The sequence below is a fragment of the Anabrus simplex genome, chromosome 6 (assembly GCF_040414725.1).
Source record: "Anabrus simplex isolate iqAnaSimp1 chromosome 6, ASM4041472v1, whole genome shotgun sequence".
Taxonomy (NCBI): domain Eukaryota; kingdom Metazoa; phylum Arthropoda; class Insecta; order Orthoptera; family Tettigoniidae; genus Anabrus; species Anabrus simplex.
In genome coordinates this window covers 273666484-273692505 of record NC_090270.1, presented here as the reverse complement: position 1 = coordinate 273692505, position 26022 = coordinate 273666484, and the positions used below count along the sequence as shown (strand labels likewise).

At 39.2% G+C, this 26022-nt stretch overlaps 1 protein-coding gene across 1 annotated transcript; it reads left to right on the top strand.

Annotated features, from left to right (window-relative positions):
• The first annotated feature begins 304 nt into the window (after positions 1-304).
• Positions 305-25470, top strand: LOC136876444 (28 kDa heat- and acid-stable phosphoprotein). Its single transcript, XM_067150420.2, has 6 exons — positions 305-440; positions 775-872; positions 984-1082; positions 21563-21696; positions 22207-22358; positions 22450-25470. The coding sequence occupies exons 1-6, from the start codon at positions 431-433 to the stop codon at positions 22515-22517; spliced, it is 561 nt and encodes a 186-aa protein (XP_067006521.1). The 5' UTR covers positions 305-430; the 3' UTR covers positions 22518-25470.
• Positions 25471-26022: the final 552 nt, after the last annotated feature.

Sequence of the window (26022 nt, the reverse complement as noted above, 5' to 3'; positions counted from 1 at the left end):
TTCACATTTTTCCGAACGTTTGTGCCATCTAGTAATAATGAAGGTCACACATGCTTGGAGCTTAATTCACATGATAACAGAGAGCGCTACGAATGCACTGCTGCCAACTTCCAACTTATTTCAAGGAATATCGATATAATGTACATACGGAGCAAGCAAGAGTGAGAATTATTATTGCCATGTGTTAATTAAAAATATGCAATAGCATATTACTGTGAAAGAACTAGTCGATTTTAACATACTGCTCTCTACTTTCCACAATATCGGGACAGAGACAGCCTCTTATATTTTGGGCCTTCTTGATCGTTAATGCTATTGAGCTTATTGAGCTTGAACATCTTTGCTACTGTACAAATTATTTTGTGTGTGGTAAAACGTTGATAAATTTTGTGGTTTAATATTTGCTTGTTTTGTTTTTGCAAATTTAAAGATGCCGAGAGGTAATCATTTTGGTATATTTTCTTTATAAGCTTACAGAATTGCAAAACTTATCATGGATGCCGCTGAATTTAACACCGATCATATTTTACTGCAATGAGCACGAGTTGAACAATGACAGTATGTTTGATAATAGATAATGTTTGTGGAGTAAAATAGTAATTTCCATTCTTTTAAGTCGAAAAATGTTACATTTTTCAGTCTTGCAGTTTAATTTTCAATTTCATTTTTGTAATTTTCGAGCCTCGCCCAATACGGATGTGTCTCTTCCTAACCTTTATAACCACAATGTACAGTACATCTGATTGTTCTCTAATCTGTGAGTTTGTATTGCAGGAAAATTTACGAATCACAAGGGGAAGCACCGTCGCTTCACTAACCCAGAGGAGATTGAAGAGCAAATGAAAAGGGAGGAAAAAGAAAGGAAGTGGAGAGTAAGTTGGTGATTGTAGTTATCATAAAGATGAATTGCTTGCTCTGAGTGATTTTTGCAATATAAATTATATAAGTTGGTTGTCAGTGATGATTTCTTTTTAAAAATACAGGAACAACAAGGTGATGATTCTAGTGAAGAAGAAGATGAAGCTGATAAGGCAAAAGGAGATTCGGATTCTTCTGAAGAAGAGAGTGAAAGTGATGGTGAGGTAAGACTATATTGTTTTTGGGGTCTATGAGGTTCTCTTGTTCATTGCTGGAATACTGACATCGGTAGAAATACAGTAAGGATTACATTATTTTATAGCATGATTATGATTAAATATGTTGGAAATCTTAAGTGGAATACTTTGTAGAGGAGAGATGTGTTCACTGCGACATTTAAGAACCCACCCGCCGTCCCCCAGAAGTAATTTTGCTTTTATAACCTAATACAATTTATCACGCGCCATAGTCCATCGCATAGCTACGTACCAGCATTTCCATTGGGTGAGACACAATGGGATATGACGTCATTCCTAGCAATGAAGTAAATGAATTCCGTTACCAACCCGCGCACAAGAAATACACATGTGAATGTAATCTGTAGAGAAAGAACTCTATTCAACTCACCTTAATGTAGGGGAGGGTACAGCACGCTTGCAAATTAAAAAAAAATTGTGCTTCCCCCTATGCTTGATCGTAGACCAATGGGCTAACGAATCCAGAACAGTGGAGGCATCATGCGGGATACTGGGGGCCTAGGGCCGCTTCGCGACTTCTAACTTGGGGTCTTACTCCCCTAGACCCCCTTTGCTTGATCCAGACCAATGGCTTTGTCACTATAGGTCCGTTTTTATGAGTTTCGACTTGACAGCCAGAAGTCAGCCGGTGGTGCCAAATTGCTACAAATACAAACAGCTGATTTACGATACACAACACGAACAGAAATGTAAATACTGGAATATAAGTTCATAATCAGTTATTCTTTGTAGCAACATACATGATTCACATAAGATCAATAATACACAACACATTTAGGATAAGGCTGCAAGATAAAAATATGTCAATACTCGAACAGATAAAACGTGAGAAAATTAAATTAAATTTCTACTCACCACGTAGAAGACCTCGCGTTGCTGTTAGATTCAGTTTCCCGTAACGAAGGAAATAATCTTACAAAGCGAATATACCACTCATTTCTCAGTCACTATCGGCATTGTCATCGTCTGTTGAGGTTTCACTCTCCCTTGACCCTAAAGAGATAATAAAGTCTTCAACATAATCGTCTGAACTACTTTATGCCTGTTCCATCTGGATATCCACCACATAACCTGGGTACTGGGGCTTGTTTTGTTTCAAGAGATGCATAAGATCACACTTCCCCATGTCATCGCGAACCGAAATATTGTGCTCCTTCAACCACTTAATCAACTCATTGTTGGTGCTTTGTCAAGAATGACTCCCTAACATTACAAACAATTTCCTAGGCCTGGCTCCTTAGTGGAGTACCGCGTCCGAAGGGCTTTCTTCTCTTGGGAGCTTCATCCTTAGACGTAGGCGTTGACATGACAGAACATCAAATTCACACACGGGCCTAAAATTAACCTCTATATAACTACCAAACGAAGTATTAAACTAAGCCACTAGGCCTATATAAAATAAATCACCTGTTACACACTATTCACTACAATATAACGCGCTATACTAAAAAATACTAAACAATACATTTATAAATTCTGCACTAAGAAATATAAATGAACAACCACCTAGCACAAAGACACACAAAGACCGCGAAAAGAACTGAGCACAGTACAACACACAGCTGATAGCACGTGGTTACAGTAAACAACAGATCGACAACACTGCTAACCGGAACTGGAGTCTTAACGCGCTCTATCAGAACGATCGGCTGCCTATGATTGGTTGTTGAATAGTTCACTTACCCTCCGTCAAAAGGCAGTGCTCAAACGTCAAGTCGAAACTCATAATAACTGAACTATAACCTACCCTAACCAATCCAGACCAATGGAGGTGTCACGCAGGATACTAGAGGCCTAGGGCTGCTTCGCCGCTTCTAACATGGTGGCTTACGCCCCCAGACCCCCTTTGCTGGATCCAGACCAATGGCTTTGTCACTAACCTACCCTAACCAATCCAGACCAATGGAGGTGTCACGCGGGATACTAGAGGCCTAGGGCTGCATCGCGGCTTCTAACCTGGGGGCGTCCCAGACCACCTTTGCGTGATCCAGATCAATGGTTTAACCAATCCAGACCAATGGCTTTGTCACTAACCTACCCTAACCAATCCAGACCAATGGAGGTGTCACGCGGGATACTAGAGGCCTAGGGGCGCTTCGCAGCTTCTAACCTGGGGGCTTATGCTCCCAGACCCCCTTTGCTTGATCCAGACCAATGGCCTAACCTATCCAGACCAGTGGCTTTGTCATGAGATTTGTAAATTCAAAAGTAGCGCCACTGCTCTAGGACTAGTTCTTTATATTAACAGTTGGCAGCTCAGTCCACCGCACGATCAAGCCCTTCGCGAGACGCGAGAGAGAAACAAATGACAGTATTACTCGTAGCAGAACTATGGCACAGATCACAGTCACGCCTCGACTTGGGAACTTGGGTTGCGACTGCAGTGCCCTTAACAAAGGGTAATTGTTGACAAGACAGTGACATGCCATTGTGATTGTTAATACTAAAATTGCTTATTGGTTAGGTTCTGGTTTACCGGAAAACACTATATACGACAACAGTTGCAAAATACACAACTCATTGCACTCCTTCTGACTGATTACCTTTTGAACATGCTCCCTGGAACAGGTGGTTGTGGGTTGTATTGGGCAAGTCCATGTGCTAATGTGTGAAGGAGAGGGCAGGTGGGGTGGTAAAGATACTCATTTCATTGCGTTGTTGCAAGGCACTTGTCAGCATGCTAGCGTTTAGTCCAAGGATTTGCTTCCCAGCCGATCTGGGAATTTAGTCTTCATAGTTGAATTACTCTGGCCTGAGGACTGGTGTTTGTGCCTTCTTCAACATTAAATTATATCCTAAGCAGACCCCTATCTTCATTGACATGCAGATCGCTCATGGGCGTGAGGCCAGATGAGGCCGGAGGCCAGATGCCATTATATAGTGTCGTTGCTTAAAATTTCATTAGCTTAGGGCCTATGGCTCTTTTCAGTGGATAATGAAATCTTTCATTGCAGTTTGTGCCAGTCTTAGAGTGGTGTTTGAGTACATTTATTGTGGGAGTGCCATTGTTATTGCGGATCATCCCCACTTTTTCTGTGCGTTTTGTTAATTAATTTTTTTTGTTACTTGTTTAACATCGGACTAACACATCAAAGGATTTTTATGACTGAAGGATGGTAAAGGGCTAGAAATGAAAAGGTAGCAGCCTTGGTCTTGTTTAAGGTAGGCCTATAGCCCATCATTTGTCTGGTGTGAAAATGGGAAACCATGGAAAACAATCTTCGGGGCTGCCTACAGTAGAGGATTCGAACCCAGTGCAATCTCGCAGCTATGCGACCCTAATTGCATGGCCAACTTGCTCTGTATTTAGCCTACTTATTTAACAACATTTAGAATGGAAGCCATGACTCATCAGTATTGGAATCCTTGCTGGGTTGGACATAGCCATCACTTTTTGATTAATCTGGAGACCTAACAACTCTGGACTCATCCGGTGGGAATAAGGGTAATTTTCCTGCATGACATTGCACGGACCTAACCGAGTTGTGGAAAAAATTGAGGTGCGATTCCAGGGCTACCATTATGATCCTGATAAAGAAAGCAGCTGAGAAGTGTCTTGCAGTGGAGGAAAAGCAGTTGTGAATCTAGTGAGGAAGTTGTGGTCATCAGTGAGGTAAATGAAAGTGGAGTTGCCACTACACCGACTCCTTCGCGTGGGCACCCTTTGACTTGCTCTAGGAGTGTCGCTGGAAGTTTTTACTCGTGACAGCGCTCCGCACTTTAGTATGCTTAGGTGGAGGATCGGGGGGGGGGCGGCACATGATGTAACTGTGTTGACAATGACAGTTACCGAGTGGAGTCTTGTTTTGCTTTCACTTGTGCCAGTTTCTTCACCATCTTTCCTATCGAACCTCTCTTCTTCTCTTCTGACCCCAATGGTATTGGGTTTTTGAGACCTAGAGAGTCTTTAGTTCATATTTATTTATTTATTTATTTATTTATTTATTTATTTATTTATTTATTTATTTATTTATTTATTTATTTATTTATTTATTTATGCATGTGGCAAAGTTAGGGCTCTTGGCCAGTCTCTTACAGTTCACCACTTTATAGATTGCAGGTTTGATTGAATGAATAAGGTGATGATCATGATAGTAGAGAAGAGGTTTTAACATTCAGTCTGTAGTAAGAAACAGGACATACGATGCTGTTTATCGTTATTGGTGTATTGGTTTGGGACATTAAGCCTTCAGCAGACCCCTTTGTGTTATTTGATGGGAGTAGGTTATGTTCCGACACCAGGTTTCACCTTCTCCCTACCTCATTATCATCATCGACATCATCCCATGCCCAGATGCACAGGTCGCCCACGGGTGTCAGGTGGAAAAAGGCCTGCACCAGGCAAGTTGAACATGTCCTCAGACACTCCTGGTAAAAATAGCCATAAGGGTTATTCTGCCCGAAGGCAGGTTTGAACCTCCGCAGAGGTGTTCCTGAGCCGGAGTTTACGTGCGGTAGGGTGGCCAGTTCCTTTCCGCTCCTCCATTCCCTTACCCCCCACCAACAGCGCATGGCAACCCATCCAACTCCTGACCACGCCCAATGTTGCTTAACTTCGGAGATCTCACGGGATCCGGTGTTTCAACACGGCTACGGCCGTTGGCATACGATAGGTAAATAAATATACTACCTGGCGTGTAAGCCGATACACGAAGTGTACAACCTTACTCTTTCTCTCCTGTTTATACTGAAGGCAGTGATTTATAGTTATTTCCTGACTGTTGGGTTCGATTCAGTGTCTGTAACCTTACAGTTTAGGGACCCTACTTGCCGATACGATGTCTTACAGTTGCTGTTAATCTGGCACATTTTTGGCACTATGCAGTCATTATTTATTTCGTGACTTTGAGAATTATGTATTGCCACCTCTGTTTTGTTAAAATCACTAGTGTTACATTTACGTGTGTAAATAAAGCATACTTTCTTTTTCTGTGGGATTGTAAATCTGTTTGGCTAATACCAGGTAAGTAGAATTGTGGCATGTTCAAATAATGCATTTAATAATGTAGTTGGTGTGAAATGACAAACGCAGCATTTTATTAATTACGGTCTGATTTCATCCAATACTTGCATATACTGGGCGAGTTGGCCGTGCGGTTAGGGGCGCGCGGCTGTGAGCTTGCACCCGGGAGATAGTGGGTTCGAATCCCACTGTCGGCAGCCCTGAATATGGTTTTCCGTGGTTTCCCATTTTCACACTACGCAAATGTTGGGGCTGTACCTTAATTAAGGCCACGGCCGCTTCCAACTCCTAGGCTTTTCCTATCCCATCATCGCCATAATATGTATCTGTGTCGGTGCGACGTAAAGCCACTAGCAAAAAAAAAAACACACATAGAATTCGATTAGGACCTCTAAGACGCAAGAAAAATCAGCAAGACCTCCTCCGGAAAGGAAAGCATCATTACCTCTTCTATAAAGATCAGTTCAGTTCAAGTGGAAGGAAATTTCGTTATCAACCTAACTTAACCTATCCTTGTCTTGTGACGACTTTGGTACGGTTTGCAGACTTTCTTTGTGTATTCTTATTCACTTATGACTTATGTACAGTACGTGTAATATATTTGCTTGTGTGTATTATTACAGCATGGTTTCTCTTCAGTCCGACAAGTAATAGCAAATTTCGAGAAGGGAGCTGAATTATTTACACAAGGTAAACGACGAAGAATACAGTTATAGTAATGCATATATCAAAATAAAGGCAGAAATATATAACAATACAGTGAGTGAGGGTGAGAGAGAGTGTGCATTTCCTTAATTCCTCATTAAGCTTGAAAACCAACTTAATTATGAATATCGTGATTGATCATTTATTATTATTTACTGGGAAAGGGAACCTCCATAACTGATACTGGCATTGAGGTTACAGTCTGCGAAACTTTTAGTGATGCTACGTTTTATGGGGGTGAGGAGTAAGGAGGGAGCTACCGTAGTTCTGGTAATACTGCCAACTGAATGGAAATGACATCTGAATTGAATCGATAGTATGATCGATCATTATGAATTTTCTAAACCTTTGTCTTAAGCCAACAACTGTCTCTCTCTCTCTCTCTCTCTCTCTCTCTCTCTCTCTATATATATATATAACATTTCTTGATGTGAATCTTGTTCCTAGCATGTATTCCCAGAAATATCACTTTCACAATCGTCGCTTCTATCTGCAGTACTATTAATTACAATCTTGTCCATGGCTATTTCCATGACACCGTCGTGCGTCCAGCATTCCTCTTCCAGTTCTTTCGTCTTTCTGCAATACTCCTCCCAATCTACGGCAGATACTAAGTGGAGTGCCCCGATGGTCAGTCGTCGTAAGTTAACTGCTGACATGTCTCCCGTAATATTGCATCGTTTGAATTTGCGTTTTATTTTTGCCCATGCCAGTGGCATTCAGATCACAGTTGTATGGGGGAAGACGAAGGACGAAGTGACCTTTTTCACCAGCCATGACATCAACAGCGTAAATTTTATTAGGAGGCCTGTTTTCCTCAACTAATCTATACAGGGCCTCTTTCCTTTGATTTGCATTGCAGACAATGCCTCTCCTCTCTAGCCACTGGACCATCGTCACTCATGTATCATACCTCGATGGTATTTTATCCACCTCTCGAGACTGTATGGTGCATTATCCAACACTATCACAGATGCAGGAGGCAAATTGGGGACCACAGGTGTCTTGAACCATTTCTCACCATTATGGGAATTCATTTGGCCATGGTAATCCAAATTGCTTTGTGTACTTCCTGCTTCAGACATGAATTGTGCTTCTCCAATGAACCCTTTCTCAGATCAAACACTTGCAGTGATTAGCCTTTTCGAAGAGCTTCCCCATGCTGTAACACCCACATTATCTTTGTCTCTCTGCCAGCATTTTCCAGTTGTCATATTATTATCAATCCAGGACTTGTCCAAGTAAAATACTTCTTTGCCTTCTTCCCTAGCACATTTAATTTTGACAAGGAATCTTGCCCGCCAATCAACGATGTCTGCCCGCTCCAGCAATAAAACACATTTGTTTTCGACCTTCTTCCGGACAAAACTCATATTTTTTAAACCATTTCTTAGAGAAGTTGTGTGCTCGACTTCCACTTAATTTTTTTTGTTCAGCACAGGAATCAGGTTGTTCATGGTAGGTACCACTTTTTGGACGGCATAGAAGTCTTCGATGGTGTCCCTTTTCACCCGTTTGTCGACAAATTCTACCTTCCCTTGAGTTCTTTCCCTAAGATAAAGAGGAGAACATCATATAAAACTTGCACATGACAGCCTACTATTATCCATAATATTATTGATTAGAACAGATTAGGACTGGTTAGACAAACCTACCTTTTTTTACTAGGGGTGTCTGGAGATTCACTGGGGTGAGAGGCAGAAAATGACTCAATCCTCATAATGGTTGCAACAGATTTTCCTGTGTACGCAGCAGCTCGTTGAATAGACTTGCTGAGGGGGAAGAGAATCTATTTATTGTCTTTCTCGATCTCACAACACTCTGCAACTTGAGCTATTATTTTTCTTCCCTCACTGTGTATAGCTCTTGAATGTGTGAGTTCTAGGTTGTTATTGTGATGTACTTGGATTTTCCTCACTTATGTTCAATCCTAACATACATTTTAGCTTTGCTGTGTAAACAACAACAGTACTAGTACGTAAAACGCACGCCAGATGTATCACGGCGATGCATAATCGATTCATAGTTTGTGTGTCAAAGGTTGCCAATATGAATCTCGAAGATAACAGAGGTCTACAGATTCAGCACTAGGGAGCCGAAGTATCACTAAAAGTTTCGCGTACTGTAGTTTGTTGATGGTTGTCTCGTGATTCCAATATGTAACTAGTCAAGTTGGCAGCAGTGAAGAGCCATTAAAAAAAGAGAATAGAATGGCGATATTTGCCTTTTAGTGGATAGCCTTGCGTGACGAGTACTATAAATAAATAACAGGAGATCTATTAACTAATTGTCTAAATATAATTCTGTATGTACTAGATTACTGAGGGTATTAATGGTGATACTAAAGATGATAAAACAAGTAACTTATTACTTAACATGTACCAGTTCGTAGTAGAACTGATCTACATGACTTACTGTGTTGTTTCAATTATATAATAATGGAAATGCTTTAAATAATAATAATAATGGTATTTGCATTACAAACCACTAACTACTTTTATGGTTTTCGGAGACTGAGGTGCTGGAATTTACCAACACGAGGCTGACGTATTTGAGCATCTTTAAATACCACCTGACTGAGCCAGGGTCGAACCTGCCATGTTGGGGTCAGAAGGCCAGCACCTCAGACGTCTGAGCCACTCAGCCCGGCGGAAATGCTTTAAGTATTATGTCATTCATTTTCACATTCATCTAAGCATACATATTAGCTGGCCATGCACGTGCAAGGAAATCCCTAAAAGTTTTTTTAAAGGAGGCTAATGTGGTACAGTTCCTAATTCTTTGTGGGAGAGAATCCCATGTCCTAGCAAATAATTGGTTGCATACTTAAGTATGATTTATAGGTACAGTCGAGTTGGGTTGAGTATAATGCAGATAGTGGAGGAAGATCTGAGGAAAGGTACTGGAGTGTTGCTTCATTCAAAAGTTGGTAAACTAATGTAGCTGTTTGTAAATATCTCATTTACTTAATCTTCAACCAACTGAATATTTTGGAATTGGGATTGACATAAGTTTTATACTAGTACTTAAATGAAAAAATAAAACAGATGCAAGAGTTCATCGCCTTCTGCAGTTTCTTTGTTTCTCAGCAATATTACAGTGTGAGTACAGGCAACACAAGTGTCTGAATTAATCTTTTCGTATTGTGCGGAAGGAGCAACTGGGAATTTTGAGAGGTTAGAGCGAGGCATATACTTTCTTGTATGGATCAGTTACTTGTTCATTCCAATGTAATGTTAAATTTATAATGACACCAAGGTTTTTCACAGATTTTTGCATTAGTGTTACCACACCATTTCTTTTAGAATAGCTGAAGTCCTTGCCTGTCCTATTTATTATAGTTTGCTTCTTAATTATGTTAATGAAATGAAGTTCTTCACAGAAGTTATTCATATGTTGAATTTAGAAGTGGCTATAGTTTTGTAGGTCATAGATTTTTGGAGTTGTGTAGGCCTACATGGTTAGTGATACCATTAATGTAAAGAATAAAATAGCAGAGGTCTGAGAACAGAGCCGTGTTGGATGACTGTAATTTTAGCTTTCCATTCTGATATATATATTTTCATCTAATACTGCACGTTGACATCTTAACAGGGTGTGAGGAGAGGTCATAGTCCAAATGAGCGGAGATGAAGTTCTTGTAACATTGCTAATAAGATGTCAATATTAACAATGACAAATGTGTTACTGAAGTCAGAGAGAGTCATGAGTGTCAGTTTCTGTTTATCCATGGCTTTTCTCTTTTCATCTGTAATTCTAACTGAAGTTGTCACAGTACTGTGTCCTTTCCTGAAACCTGATCGAGGGAGATCTAACAGTAAATACTTTCCAGATATTGTACTAGTTGTTTGTGGATTAGTTCTTGTAGGACTTTAGAGAGGGCTGCAAGTATGGATGAAGGGCAATAATCTGATACAGAATTTGCAGGAGACTTCTTTGGAATAGGATAATAAGGGAGTCTTTCGATTTAGCCAGAAAATGTCCTGTGGTGAGACAGGTATTATTATTGGTAATATGATATCAATGATATTTGTTGTGTAGGAGATAGCAATGTCATTGACTCCCACAACTCGAGACTTAATAATAGATAGGCTACTATCTGCTTCCTCACTTCATATCCTGTGAGAGTTCAGAATTTTAATTTTGGGAGATCCATTAGCAGGGGTACAAGAAAAAATAGTTTAGTCAATTCAACCACTGTTTCATCTAGTTCAGTAGTTCTCATTATTGTCAGCATTCTCCCATGACCTACTTAATCAAAAGCCTTATCAAGGTCAGTAATGATACAGTCCATTTGACCTTGTAAATCTAAAATATCTTCTGTATCTTACTGGAATCTTGCAAGTCGAGCCTCACTGGAATCTTTCTGAAAACCGAATTGCCTTCTATCATACCAGTTAGTAATTTTGTAAACATGTCTATATAATTAGAACCGATGCTTTCCCAGTGTTTTCTTGCAACATGTCAAGCTGACGGGCCTGTAATTATCCGTTTTATGTTTATTGCCTTTTCGTGGGTACATTGGGGCTGCTGTAGCAACTCTCCATTCATTTAGTGTAGCTCCTTCATACAAACATTAATCAAGTAAATATTTCAGATATGGCACTATATCCAAACTCATTACCTGTAGTGTATACGCAGAAATGTTATCAATCACAGCTGCTTTTCTAGCTTTCAACTTTATCATCATTTTGTAAATAAATGTTTTTATTATAAGTGAACTTCAGTATTTCACTAGTATTAGTGATCTCCTCTACCTGGACATTATCCTTATATTCAACTATCTTTACATTTTGCTGATGTCTTCTGTAAGTCCTCACAGATACACTCCCCTCGTTTACGTATGATCTCTTGAATGTCCTTCCTGGAGCCCTTTTCTGCCTTTCCATTTTTCCCTAAAATTCATATGACTGCCGATTTTGTTTGCCATCATGTTATTCATAGCTGACTTTTTTGCTAAATTTAATTTCAGAGTATGTTCCTTTGTCTTTACTTTCAAACTATTAACTATTTTTTTCTAACCTGCACCTCCTCCTTAAACTCTTTACTTCTCTGTTATAATATAGAGGGTCTTTCCCATTCCTTACCACCTTTAAAGTACATACTTGTTTTCATAATTTTAACAATTGTTTAAATCCGTCCCATAGGCTGTCTACCTTTTTGTTTACCATTTTTTACTGATCATAATTATTTTTTAAAATTCCTTCACGCCTCTCTGCTTTAACAACCTTTCTTTCACATTTATTTTTAACTACGGCAAAAAACAGCTTCGTAATCACTTATACAATCTATCCCTTCATTTTCTCTGCAGAGCTCATCTGGTTTCAACACCATGTCTAAAATGTTTTTCCCTATAGTTGGTTCTGTCACTTTCTGATTCAGCTGTCCTTGCCAGATTAACTTATTTACCATTTGCTGATCATGTTTCCTGTCATTCACATGACCTTCCCAGTTAACATTGGGTAAATTGAGAAGATCACCCACTACAATAACATTCCTTTCTGTGTCGTTCCTTACATAGCTCTTATCATATAATTCCGCATCGGCATCAGTGCCAGCCTTGCCAGGTCTGTAGGCCCAAAAAACATCAAGTTGCTTATTATCTTCAGGGAAGATCTTTACCCCTAGTACTTCAAGTTTCTCATCCTTAACTTTTTCGTAGCTTACAAATTCTTCTTTCACCAGTATGATTACTCCCCCTCCTACCGTTTCAATCCTGTCTATGCTAAACACTCCACTTCCTTGAGAAAATTTCCACGACCATAATATCGCTTCTCAGCCATGATTCAACTTCAATTACAATATCTATTAAATTACCTAATTCTATTCCTTTCTTTATTACAATACTTCTAAACTTTTACACTATCAACTTTGTCTTTTTACCATCTGTACTTGACTTCTGTCCCTCCCAGCATTCTCTTCAGCACTCCTTGGTTCACCCAATTTCCCTGAATGTACTTTTTTGTAACCTCTAACTTATATATGTAGGTCTACCACCACAATTCAAGTTAAGGCCATCTGACCTCTCTCCTACCCACCCATTAGGATCTACACATCTCACTCCCAGTTTCCCATGTACCCACTCCATAGTCTTACTTAAATTCCTGATCGCGCTCCTACACAGTATCCCACTGGTAACAATCTCTGCTCCCTTACACTTCTCCTGTTGCCATAACCAGATCCCACACATTCTCAACTTGACACTTATTTCTATTTGCCCTACTTTCTTGGTACCAGCTTGAAAAACCACATTCTGCTTACCCCCTCCTTCCCTTTTACTTTCCTCACCATTCATCTCCCACTAATTTCTGGATAACTCTCCATCCTCCACACACTACTCCTTTTTGTTGTTGTAATTTCTGAGGCCATCTCGTTTCAGTTTCCACTTCGGCTCAGTTAATTCATTACTGTTCATTTTGGCAGACTGAAGAACCTAACAGTTAAGAAAAAGAGCAAAAACATTTTACTCATGTTCCTAACAGTAGAGTCCCCTTTCACCAAAGCCTTAACCCCATTCACCTCAGTAGATCCCCTCAGCAGGTGGTGTCCCTTATATTCCATGATGGCTGCAGAACCTACTTCCCTCTCCCTTTTCTCCCTGTCATACCCTGTTCTACCTCCCCCTTCCTATCCTCTACTCTACATTTCCCTTTCTTACATTTCCATTTCTTCTTCACTCCCCCATCCTCTTAACTTTTTTCTGTTCCCCTTCATTCCTCTGCTGTTCTACCTGAAGTGACCTGTACTGTAGTAGTATCAGTAATTTTGTCACTAGTAGAGAACTTAAAAAAGAAAAAACACACACACTCTCTCTCTCTCTCTCTCTCTCTCTCTCTCTCTCTCTCTGATAGAAATAGGTATTAAGGTTGTTGCACAACATAACCCTGTCACTAACAATGCTTTCCAGTAAACCAGAATTTGGCCCGTCACTACCAGTAACCATTGGAGGGGGTGTGGTTATGGAATCCTTCGAGGTGTTATGACTTGAAGTAATGTGCATCTCCACCTTCATTAGTACACTGTGAATTACTGATATTGGCAGCTATGTAAATTGGCCAAAATTGCACCGAGCAGAGAACAGCGAATTGAAGAAGGATTGAGAGGAAAGGTGGCGTGACGCCAGTGGTGTTACGATGACAACTACTGGCTCCCATCTTTGGAGATACATTTAAAATCTTCAGCTACTCCGAGTGGGGTTACTTTGATTAGGAGTGTTGGTAAACTTACGGTACACGGTACATGTATTTATACTATTTATGTGAATTCTTTCTTCACACATGCAACATTATAGTTGAGAGATGCCACTAATACTTAGCATGTTCATATGGTCATGCTGAAGGTTTTGACGTACTTCCATACAATGCCATGCTCCACACGAAAGTCTTCAAAAACATCTTTCTAATTCCTATATCAATGTTTGGAGTGAGCAAGAAAGCTCTTCCTTGCTTGTGCTAGAGTGCATTTTATGTTCTCCTTGCTTCTGCCATCGTTCGTTATTTTACTACCGAAGTAACATTACTCATCTACTTCCTTTAAGACTTCATTTCCTAATCTAATATTTCCTGCATCACCTGCCTTCGTTCAACTGCACTCCAGTACTTTTGTTTTGGACTTACTTATTTTCATCTTGTACTCCTTACCCAAGACTTCGTCCATACCATTCAGCAGCTTCTGGAGATCTTCTGCAGTCTCTAATAAAATAACAATGTCATTGGCAAATCTCAAGGTTTTGACTTCCTCTCCTTGGATTGTGATTCCCTTTCCAAATTCCTCTTTGATTTCCTTTACTGCCTGTTCTATGTAAACATTGAAAAAGAGGGGTGAAAAAACTGCAGCCTTGCCTCACTCCTTTCTGGATTGCTGCTTCTTTTTCAAAGCCCTTGATTTCTATCACTGCAGACTTATTTTTATACAGATTGTTGATAATTCTTCGTTCTCGGTATCTGATCCCAATCACCTTCAGAATCTTAAATAGCTTGGTCCAATCAGCATTATCAAATGCCTTTTCTAGATCTACGAATGCCATATACATGGGCTTGTCCTTCTTGTCCTTCTTGTCCTTCTTGTCCTTCAATCCTCTAAGATCAGACGTAAAGTCAGGATTACTTCACATGTTCCTACATTTCTTCTGAAGCCAGATTGATCTTCCCTCAACTCGGCTTCAACTTATTTTTCCATTCTTCTGTAAATAATACGTGTTAAAATTTTGCAGGCATCAGATACTAAACTAATGGTGCAGTAGTTTTCACACTTGTCAGCACCGGCCTTCTTGGGAATAGTATAACAACATTCTGCTGAAAATCAGAATAACCTTGCCATGCTGGTTTCTCCTAAGGCAGTCAGTAATTCAGAGGGAATGTCATCAATTCCAGGTGCCTTGTTCCTATTTAGGTCGCTCATCGCTCACAGCTTTGTCAAACTCTGACTTCAAAATTGGGTCTCCCATTTCATCAGCCTCTTCTTGTTCCAGAACCAAATTATATACATCTTTACCTTGATACAACTGTTGGATATGTTCTTGCCATCTTTCTGCTTTGTCTTCTTTCCCTAGAAGTGACTTTCCATCTGAGCTCTTAATATTCACACACCTAGATTTCCTTTCTCCAAAGGTTTCCTTGCTTTTCCTGTATGCAGCATCTACCTTTCCCAGGATCATACAACCTTGACATCGTTGCACTTCTTCAGCCATTCTTCCTTAGCTACCTTGCACTTTCTATCCACTTGATTCTTTAATCGCTCTCTCCATTTCTAGCATTCTTGTATTTTCGTCGTTCATCAATCAGGTCTAGTATCTCCTGAGTTATCCACTGATTCTTAGTCGATCTTTTCTTTCTTCCTAACATTTCTTCAGCAGTCCTACTGACTTCATTTTTCATGACTATCCACTCTTCCTCTATTGTGTTTCCTTCAGCCTTTTCATATAGTCCTTGTGCAACATGTTCTTGAAACAATCCCTCACACTCTTTTCTTTCATCTTGTCTAGATCCCATCTTTTTGCGTTCTTTCCTTTCTTCCATTTCTTCACCTTCAGGTGGCATTTCATGACTAACAAGTTGCGGTCAGAGTCCAAGTCTGCTCCTGGGAAAGTTTTGCAATCCAGCTGAATCTCTGCCTAATCATAATGAAGTCTGTTTGATACCTTCCAGTGTCTCCAGGTCTCGTCCACGTATACAGTCGTCGTTTGTGGTGTTTGAACCAAGTATTGGCAAGGACTAAATTATGATCAGTACAGAATTCAACCACCCGACTTCCTCTTTCGTTCCTTTGTCCCAATCCAAATTCTCATACCTCTTCCTTGGCCTACCACTGTGTTCCAGTCTCCCATCACAATTAGATTCTCGTTGCCTTTTACATATTGTATTAAATCTTCTACCTCTTCATATATTCTTTCGATTTCCTCATCATCCGCTAAACTAGTAGGCATATGGACCTGCACTATCGTGGTGGGCATTGGTTTGGTGTCTATCTTGAAGACGATAATTCTTTCACTATGCTGGTCATAGTAGCCCTATTTTCTTTTTCATTATTAAACCAACTGCATTTGCCCTGTTTGATTTTGTGTTGATAATTCGGTAGTCGCCTGACCAAAATTCCTGTTCTTCCCGCTAACGTACTTCACTTATACCAACTACATCTAACTTTAGTCTAGCCATCTCTCTTTTCAGATTCTCTAACCTACCACAACGATTCAAACTTCTAACATTCCACGCTCCAACTTGCAGAATGTCAGTATCCATCTTCCTGATGATCGCCCTCTCTCGTGTAGTCCCCACCCGGAGATCCGAATGGGGGACTAGTTTACCTCCGGAATATTTTACCCGGGAGGAAGCCATCATCAGTACATCATTCATACAGAGAGAGCTGGATGTCCTCGGGAGTTAGTTACAGCTCTAATTTCCCGTTGCTTTCAGCCGTGTAGCAGTATCAACACAGCTAAGCCATATTGAGTATTATTACAAGGCCATATCAGTCAATCATCTAGACTGCCGCCCTTGCAACTTCCGAAAGGCTGCTACCCCCCTTTCGATGAACCATTCGTTAGTCTGGTCTCTCAACAGATACCTATCCTACATGGTTGCACCTGCGGCTCGGCTATATGCTTCATTGGGACACGCAAGCCTCCCCACCGCGGCAAGGTCATATGGTTCGCAGGGGAGGGAATCATACTAACTTGTCAAATCAGGGCATTGCTAAACACAAGACACCCAACATTTCTACAGCATAAACAATAACATGGCCACTGTGCTCTTGAATCGGAAAGAAGCGAGAGTACATTGGTGAAGCTACTTGAAAAAGATCTTGACTAAAAGGAGTTTCTACATTTGCCAGTCACTAACATCAGCATCTTTGAGGGACTCGAACAAATCGGCATTGCCAAAGTCAAGGCTTTTTTGCAGCAAATGGGGACAGAAAAAGCCATTAGCACAAACACCATGTGGCCAAACTGCGGTGCTTGTCAAGGTTGATTGCAGGAAACTGGTGTACGCAGCTATTTAACCAAATTATTGAAGAGGGATGAATGCTGTCTGTCTGATGAGAGGATCATTATACCCATCTTCATAAAGAAGGCAACTCTTCCAAGTGTACTAATTAAGCCCCCTTCAATATTCCTTCTGAGCCATATGAAGATGATCTTCAAATACATTCTAGATAAACGGATTCACAAGATATTCAATGTAACCAAGAATGAAGCCGGTTTTGTTAAAAACTGCAGCACACTTGATGCAAACCATGCTGCATGACTCCTAGTTAAAACACTGCTTCTATTTGCTTTCTTGGATGTCAAGATAGCAATTGATTGCATGCCTCTCGATCTGATTTGCGTGACACTTCAACAACATGGTCCTCTACAGTACCTTGTTGTTAAAGTGTGGTTACTTTATGAACCTCTAAGAAGCTATGCTCAAGATGCTGCAGGAGTGGCTGATAACTTCAACATTGCAATTAGCTTCCACTACCTTGGCTCTGGGAGCGAAGTCTAGCTAGGTTGAAAAGCCCTCCATCAAAACGATACCTAACCTCCCCACCTGGGATGTTTGTAGATGATTCACATACTGTAGCCAGCCAGCTAAATATAATACAAATAGTGTTGGGGCAGCCTGGTTTCAGTCCATGAGTAATAGGAAATTAATTTGAGATTCTATTCTGGTAAATTAATACTCATGTCGAATAGCACCATGGGGACTGCTCCTGGCTTAATATCCCCATCTGATGGAAAAATCACCATCAGCAGCTTCGTATACCCGCGTTCCATATAAACACAAAGAAAAATATACAATTGGTCCACCTTAGTCAATGCACAAATGTGTCTTAAAAAGAAATGTTTTTCTTATACTATACAAATAATACAAAACAAGCCCAATATGAGATTCTTATATGGCCATACGAATACTGCAGAAAGGTTTGGAATTGAATCCAGGCTTATGGCACACAATCTAGAGATTAGAAATTGTATACCACCCCTTCTCCTTCCCTGCTGGCTAACATTTTGGTGGTTAATTTTTTCGACCAATGGGACTAGAACTGACTATCCATTGTGTCAGACCATATACTGTAGACTTGACGCCTTGATGATCATGACCACCAGGCAGGCTTAGTGCTCCAAATGATACTTTGATTCGTAAATTAGTTGAACACTTTTCGTGACACGGAGAGTCTTTGAGGTAAGAAACTAAGATGGCAGAGCTAACAAAAGAAGTTCTTAATGACATCAGGCATCATCTTTAAAATTTCCCGAGAAAATCTCTTCGTCACCTTTTTCAGCAATTGGGAATGTCCCACATCTCTGTACAAATGGCCACACAGTTACTTTAGAAACCTACAAGTTCACTGAAGTGCTAGGACCTGAAACCTTGTGATCCTCAGTGTAGAATTAGATTCTATGAATGGATTATTAACAATATGCATGATCGGGTTATTGATTCCTATCTCACTCTGTTTTCTGATGAAACGTAGTTCTACGTACATGGTTATAGTAATATGCAATACTACTGATACTGGAGTTCCAGACTCATGTGTCGTCCAGCTGCGACTTCAGGCTGTATTGCCAATGCAGCCCCTGCTGTGGTCACAGGAAACTGATAATCTGCTCACCCCATACTTTACTTGATTACTCTAGAGAGAGACAATAACTAGGCTTCTTAATGTACACTCACCTACATAGCATAATTAAAATGACTCAAGATATATGTAAATAAACCGCATGCAACAAAAATATTCGTCTTCATAGAACTGATTGAAAGGGAAACCTCATCATCAACACCTGTCTATGCAGCCATTGTTCTCTGTCCTCAGCTCCTCATTTCATTTCTTAGCAGGAACCATAATGAAGGGCATCTGCCAAGTCTTGAAGGAATGTTTCCCTCGGGCATCCTCAGACTTCCTTCCCCATGATTTATCCTTCCAGCAGATTGGTAAGAAAGGTATTATGTTGCAAGATGTGGCCAGTGAATTTAGCTCCTTTTCTCTGTATTGTTAGCATGGATCCTCTCTTCCCTTTAATTTCTTGCAGAAACGTTTTTGTTTGTTCTCTTTTCAATCCATTTAATCCATAGCATTCATCTCCATACCCACATCTCAAACGCTTCCAGTCGTTTCTAATCCTGATCTCTGACTGTCCAAGATTCACAGCCTTACAATAGCACACTCCATACAAAATACATCACAAATTTCTTCCTAATTCCAAAATTTAAATTTGCACTGATAAGACAATTTCTCTTATTACTAAATGCCTGTTTGGCAAGTGCTATTCATCTTTTGATCTCTTTGCTGCACCTGTTATCGTTGGTGATCAGACTTCCTAGATAAGGGAAACTGGTGAACTGTTCCACTATCATGTCAGTAAGCTTGATGTTGGTGTGAATTCATTCAGGATGTTTACTTTTAAGTAATACCTTTGTCTTTTTAAGATTAATGTTTAAGCATCAATCTGACAATGCTGATGACAATACATTCAGCATCTTGGACAGCTCCTTCTTGGAGTCTGCTACAATTGCTATGTCATTTGCAAATTGAATGCATTGGGTATGGTGCCCATTTATTTTAACTTCTTTTGTATTTGCCTTATACTTATTTAAGGCTTCTTCAGTGAATACATTGAAAGAGGTATGGTGAGAGAGAGCAGCCCTGCCTTGCACCTTTCCTGCTTTTTGCTGTCTGGATACTTTCTCTTGTATCTACCATCACGGCCTGTCCTTCATAGAGTCACAGTATCAGCCTCCTGTCTTTCCAGTCCCAACCTGTAGTTTTAAGAATTTTGAATAGTTTGTCTCAACTCATGTTACTTGAAAGCCTTTTCAATATCTACAAATGCTACATAGGTGTTTACTCATCTCCAACCTCCATTCTAATATTGTTCGAAGAGCTAAAGTGGCTTCTCTTGTTCTCGTTTCTGTCCCAAATCTGAACTGGTGCTGATCAATTTGTAAATTTAATTTGTTATTTATCCTGTTTTTTATTATTGGTAGTAGTATTTTGGATGTATGAGAGAGCAGAGTTAAGGTTCCGTGATCGGAGCATTCTACACTGCTTTCTTTGGTATCACAACCATTTTGCTTATGATGAAGTCGTCTGGAATTTCACCATCATCGTAGCTTCTACGTATCATAGCATATAGAAGTTCTTTCAGTTTCGCTCCCATATTATTTAGCATTTCTCTTGGTATGTTATTTGGACCAGTAGCTTTATTTTCATGGAATTGCTGAAGTGCTGATTCAAACTCCTTTGTGATTGTAGGACTTTTATCATTTTCGTCTACTTCATGTTCCGGTTCAATACCCCATAGTTTGTTCAGCACGTTTCCTTCATCATACAGTTGTCATGGAAGTATTTTCTCTGTATCATCATTTTCTCCTACATGTAGCTGGGTTGGGGAAAATATGGTTCCTCTCCAGTTTACTTTGTTCCCATTCTTAAGTAGGTCTATCCATTGTAAACTACATCTTCCTCAGCCTCTCTTTTAATTTTAATTGTAGATAACCGATGGAAAGGGCGTAGGAATGTTTCCGAGTTACATTTTTACAATTGGCTTTACGTCGCACCGACACAGATAAGATCTTATGGCAATGATGGGACGGGAAAGGGCTAGGAGTGGAAAGAAAGCGGCCTTGGCCTTAATTAAGATACAGCCCCAGCATTTGCCTTGTACGAAAATGGGAAGCCACGGAAAACCATATTCAGGGCTGCCAACAGTAGGGTTCGAACTCACTATCTCCCGAATGCAAACTCACAACTGTGCACCCTAACCGCATGCCAACTCACTCGGTTCATAGTTACATGGTCCCAAACAAGGTGCACGGCCCATTTTATTATTAAGGAAAAGATTAGTGTGATTTTTGGTGGAGAATGAGGTGAATAATAGCGTGTGTGACTTCAGACCACAAGGGGATTGCAAGGACTAGATTTTCAGTAAGGACCCAAGTCATCGAGAAAATATGAGAGGAATAAACATTTACATCTTATCAAAGAGATATATAACTTAGTGGCTAGAGGAGACATTTTGACCTTGTCAGGCTTAGTAGCTCAGGAGGTAGAGCACTGGCCTTCTGAGCTCAAGTTGGTGGGGCTCGATCCCAACTCAGTCTGGTGGTGTTTGAAGGCGCTCAAATACTTTAGCCTTGTGTTGGTAGATTTACTGGCACATTAAAAAACTCGTGCAAAACAAAATCGCAGCACCTCAGCATCTCTGAAAACCAATAACCTTATTACATATTTTTGCCGTTATGCTGTGCTATACATTTAATTGAGCAATTTTTGAAAGATTGCCCCCTTCTGTTTTCAGGTTAAAGCAAAAGGAGTTGAGAATCTCATTGAGGTAGAAAATCCCAACAGAGTCCAGAAGAAAGTGAAGAAATTGTCTACTTTGAATGAGACAGTGAAGGTTTCTTCAAAACCAGAGCTTTCTCGAAGGGAGAGGTGAGTTGTATGTTCTATGTTACGTTTAGGTAGTCATAATCTTAATGATTGTGAATGTTTGCTTTGAAATTGAAAACTACATAAAATGTTCTGTTTACTTCATAAATTCTTTAGAGTATACCACTTTATTGGACCTACTTGATAGAAAAAGTTTTATGCAAACTCAGCATTTTCCGCTGTTATTCAAAGCTAGCTCAATCCTCTCTATAGAACAGACTCTGTCTGTAGAAATCACTAGAAGATAATTTATTTTATGCAAGTGTTTGACTTTTCAGTACATTGAATAAAACTACCATGTAATAAGACATTTTAAATTCAGGTTTTTTGATGTAGGCTCTATATTATGCATATGGAGGGTGTCCAGATACTGGTGCTCAGATAGTGTATATAAAGCCTACTATTGGGCTGATGAGAAGTATGGAAGTCATTCCTTAGAGCACAATTCCTCTTTCTGAGCTCTTGTTTATTGTAGTGTCCATCATTCTCATTTCCAGTTGTAATCTTTCACAGGGAAGAACTAGAGAGACAAAGGGCTCATGCCAATTATCAGCGCCTACATGCAGAGGGCAAGACAGAGGAGGCTCGTGCAGACCTGGCACGTCTTGCTATCATCAAGCAACAGAGGGCTGAGGCAGCAAAGAGACGTGAAGAAGAACGACAGCGTAAGTTTCTATTAATATGCTCGTTTATAGTTGTAGCTATATCCTTAGTATGATGAGATCCTAGATTTTATTTTGTTGTATCTGTTTCCAGAGAAAGAAGCAGCCAAGCAGAGTAAAACTGCCCAAGTTCAGAAAGCCTTGGGAAAGAAGGCAACTTGACTTCAATTGTATATATTGGCATTTTTTTCTAATTTGGATTTATCTCGAGCTATTAAGCATTAATTAATATGTGATTGTTTTTACTTTTCTTTGTCCAGTCTGATATTACACGTGTCTTACGCAAGGTAAAAATTGAAACAGTCGTTCTGTTAAAAGTGGATGAGGGACACTGAGCGTGAATTGGGAATAGGCTCCTCTCATTTGGAGAATACAATGGAACCACTTTTTTTTTTTTTAATGAACTTTGCTTCTCTTGAGATTATTTTCTTAACAAAAAATGAAATTATTAAAATTTGTTGAATGCTTATCAGTTATTACTGAATGTTTTTGGGAATAAATATATCCAAATTATGCTTGTTCAGTTTTGGAAATTTTTGCAATTACAAACATATGAGTCTTGTGGTAATCTGTGAAATATAAATGAAGGATTTGTTTTGGAAACACAGGGATAGGTAATATCTTTCTTTAGCTGAGATGTTTTATTTATGTGGTAAGAAACTTAAATGTACATAGTAAGTTGTTTCACTCTGAAGTGTTAATTTAGGGTGTACATAAAAAGGTTTCGTGGAAAATAAAATTGTGTGTCCCTCTTTGAACGTCTTTCCAACATGAAAGGAAACTCTGATGCCATTTTTGCACAAAAATTGAGATTTTGACAGAGGTACTTTCTGATTTCTCTTTTGAGCTACTTTTAAAGTTGGCTATCTGTATAACTTTTATTGTACAAAATTCATGTATTGTTTCGTAGAAACACATTTTCTCCAGGTAATTATTTGTTATGTAAAATATTGATTAAGATTCCACGTCACTTTCCTCTTGCCCATTGCTCTTGTTTTATGGAGTACTATGCATTAGGTAATACATTGCACTATTTTCTGAACTCAAACTCTACATTATATATAGGATCATTTTTAATATAGCTCTTTTGTGAAGTTTTGGTTGAGCCAGATACAAGGTTTTTCAAGTTTCTCAAAATTTCATACATTTTCTGTTAAATATATCCATTGTCCTAGAACTAACTTATTTACTCGCCTATAAGACCCCTTTACTTAGACTACTACTTCCAAAATGGGGGGTGGTATAACAGATGGGCATGTTTGGTGGGGTTTTAAAGTATGAAAAGATCCTCTTTGTTTGATTTTAATCCAAGAGTAATTTATCTAAATAACCAACAAAACAATATATTTAAAGCTATTTATAGCAATATAATAAACAAGGACTGTTAAAATTCACATTAAATTGGCTTGTTTCTGTGGTAAAACAGCCTGCATCAAAACTGTCAGTTCTTGTACATGCCATTATTTGGCAGGTGTCTTGCAGCTGCCTGAAGTAGAAAATATTTTATTCAGTACCTGCTGATACGTTGGCCTCTTCAAACATAGTCCATTCCAGCACATGAAACATGCCACCCAACCTGAAATTGCTTTAAAGTCTTTTTGTAAAATACAGAAGCTGTGCACAGCACAATTTCACATGGTTTGAACTACAACTTTTCATGTATTACAATGTGACAATTGATTCTTGTCTCTGTGACCCTCACAAGCCCTTTTTTAAAAATCTACATTCTCATACTTCGCTTTCTGCACCTCATGAAACAATTTGCAGGTTGACTTCACTACCATTAGTTTTTGTTCTTGGTTTTATCAGTACTGAATAATACATGGACTCGCTGCCCTTACACTGCTTTATTTTGCAAATTCTATAACACTTGTGTATTACACTGTCGTTTACTCATTTTTGCACAGTTTTAATTTCTGGCTTCTGAATTAAGTTAAGAGAAAATATTTAGGTTTTATCCAAAGAGAGCAGCTTTCTTATGATTTCGTAAAATGAAGTGGGGTGTTATAGGTGAGTAAATGAAGTATGTAAGAACTAAGTTTAATCCATACCTGATAGCAATAAATGTAGAATCACAAAAGAGGGGTTCCATTGTACTTGGATCCAAAGATATATCTCTGGAGTGAGGACCCAATGGTATTTAACAGTCAATTACTGCCATGTCTAAAACGGATCAGTTTGATTCCATTGAGAGATTATATTCCATTGTTTTATAAACCCTTATAAAGTTACACTAATTTAGTCATCTCTAGAAGAATATAGAGCTCTTTCTCCCACATGCTTGTATACCTAACCCTGCTCGATATTAAACTATTAACATTATTTGTTTACACCTCTGTATAGTTGTTGTGTTTTGATTGATTGTTGTGTGTTTCAATTGTTTGTGTTTCAATCCTGACTGGTGTTCTGGAATAGAGGGGGAGTGTTAAATTCCACCTCATAAGGGAGTTTAAATGGAGTAGGTGCTTTATCTTGCATGTTGAGGGGAAGAGTTCTATATTGTAGTCATAGTTTAAGTTTGGTTAACTCCATGCGACATTTGTGTTGATTCTATATCTTTGCTATTGTAATAGGATGACTTCATCATCCTGTTGTACAATGTAACTTGAGTAAACTGAAAATAATAATCCGAATTGCTCATTTGTTCTTATGTTAAATTATCTTTAAATTGCATTTGGGTTATATAGTTTGGCTTATAATTTGCATTTTCCCTCAGCATTCACATGTTTAGATTAATTTCTTAAAGTGAAGTCAGTCCTGAGAAATGATCTTCAACTGTATGGTTCTTGAGGAATATAATATCTTCAGAAAACGTCATGCTCCTACTTTAGTGAGTTTCTACTTCATTGTTGTTTGAAGGAGCGTTTTCCTAGTTTCCGTTCAGCAAAAATTAGCATGGAAAAGAGTTTTAAATAATTCCATGACGGGGCAATAAGTGCAGTATTCTGTGAAAGTGGACTTCATTGTATGATTTATGTTAATTTTTGAGTCCCCTAGACTACAATTTGAAGACCATGTTTTTCTCCACGATTGGCCAATTTTTGTTTGCCATGTATATACAGTAATATTAAAATGAAATATCTTGATGATAATATTAAATTGCTCTTAAAGTAAATTGTTGTGTGTTAATCCTTACTACCTTTCTGTTCTTTTCCTCATTCAAAGCTGCCTGTGTGGATCAGTGGTAGAGTGTTGCCTCTGGATCTGAAGATAACGGATTTAAATCTGGCAGACATAGTCGGATCCTTGAAGGGTGGAAAAAAGGTCTGTTTGACACTCCATTTCATATGATGTTGGCATGTTAAAGATCTCTGGTGACACACCAGTGGCCGAGTGCATCAATTTCGATTAATGAGCTGCTAATCACAAATTACTTAATGTCCGTTTAAATTTTAACCTCTGTTTAAGAAGATTGTGGTGCACCAACCGTAATCATTGATTACTTAGGACTGTTTAGTTAGTACGAGATTTAATCAGTGATATGAAAACACGATACTGAATGCGCTCACTTTTATTTCGTTCGGCAGTTGTTTTGGTGGGAAAAACGACTGCACGCATATCAAAAGTGCACATATAAACAAATGATCCGAAATGGAAGAAAAGAGAAAAGGAAGAGATGTGCGAATTATTCTGATTTTGAGACAGACGTCTTGACTGAATTAGTTGT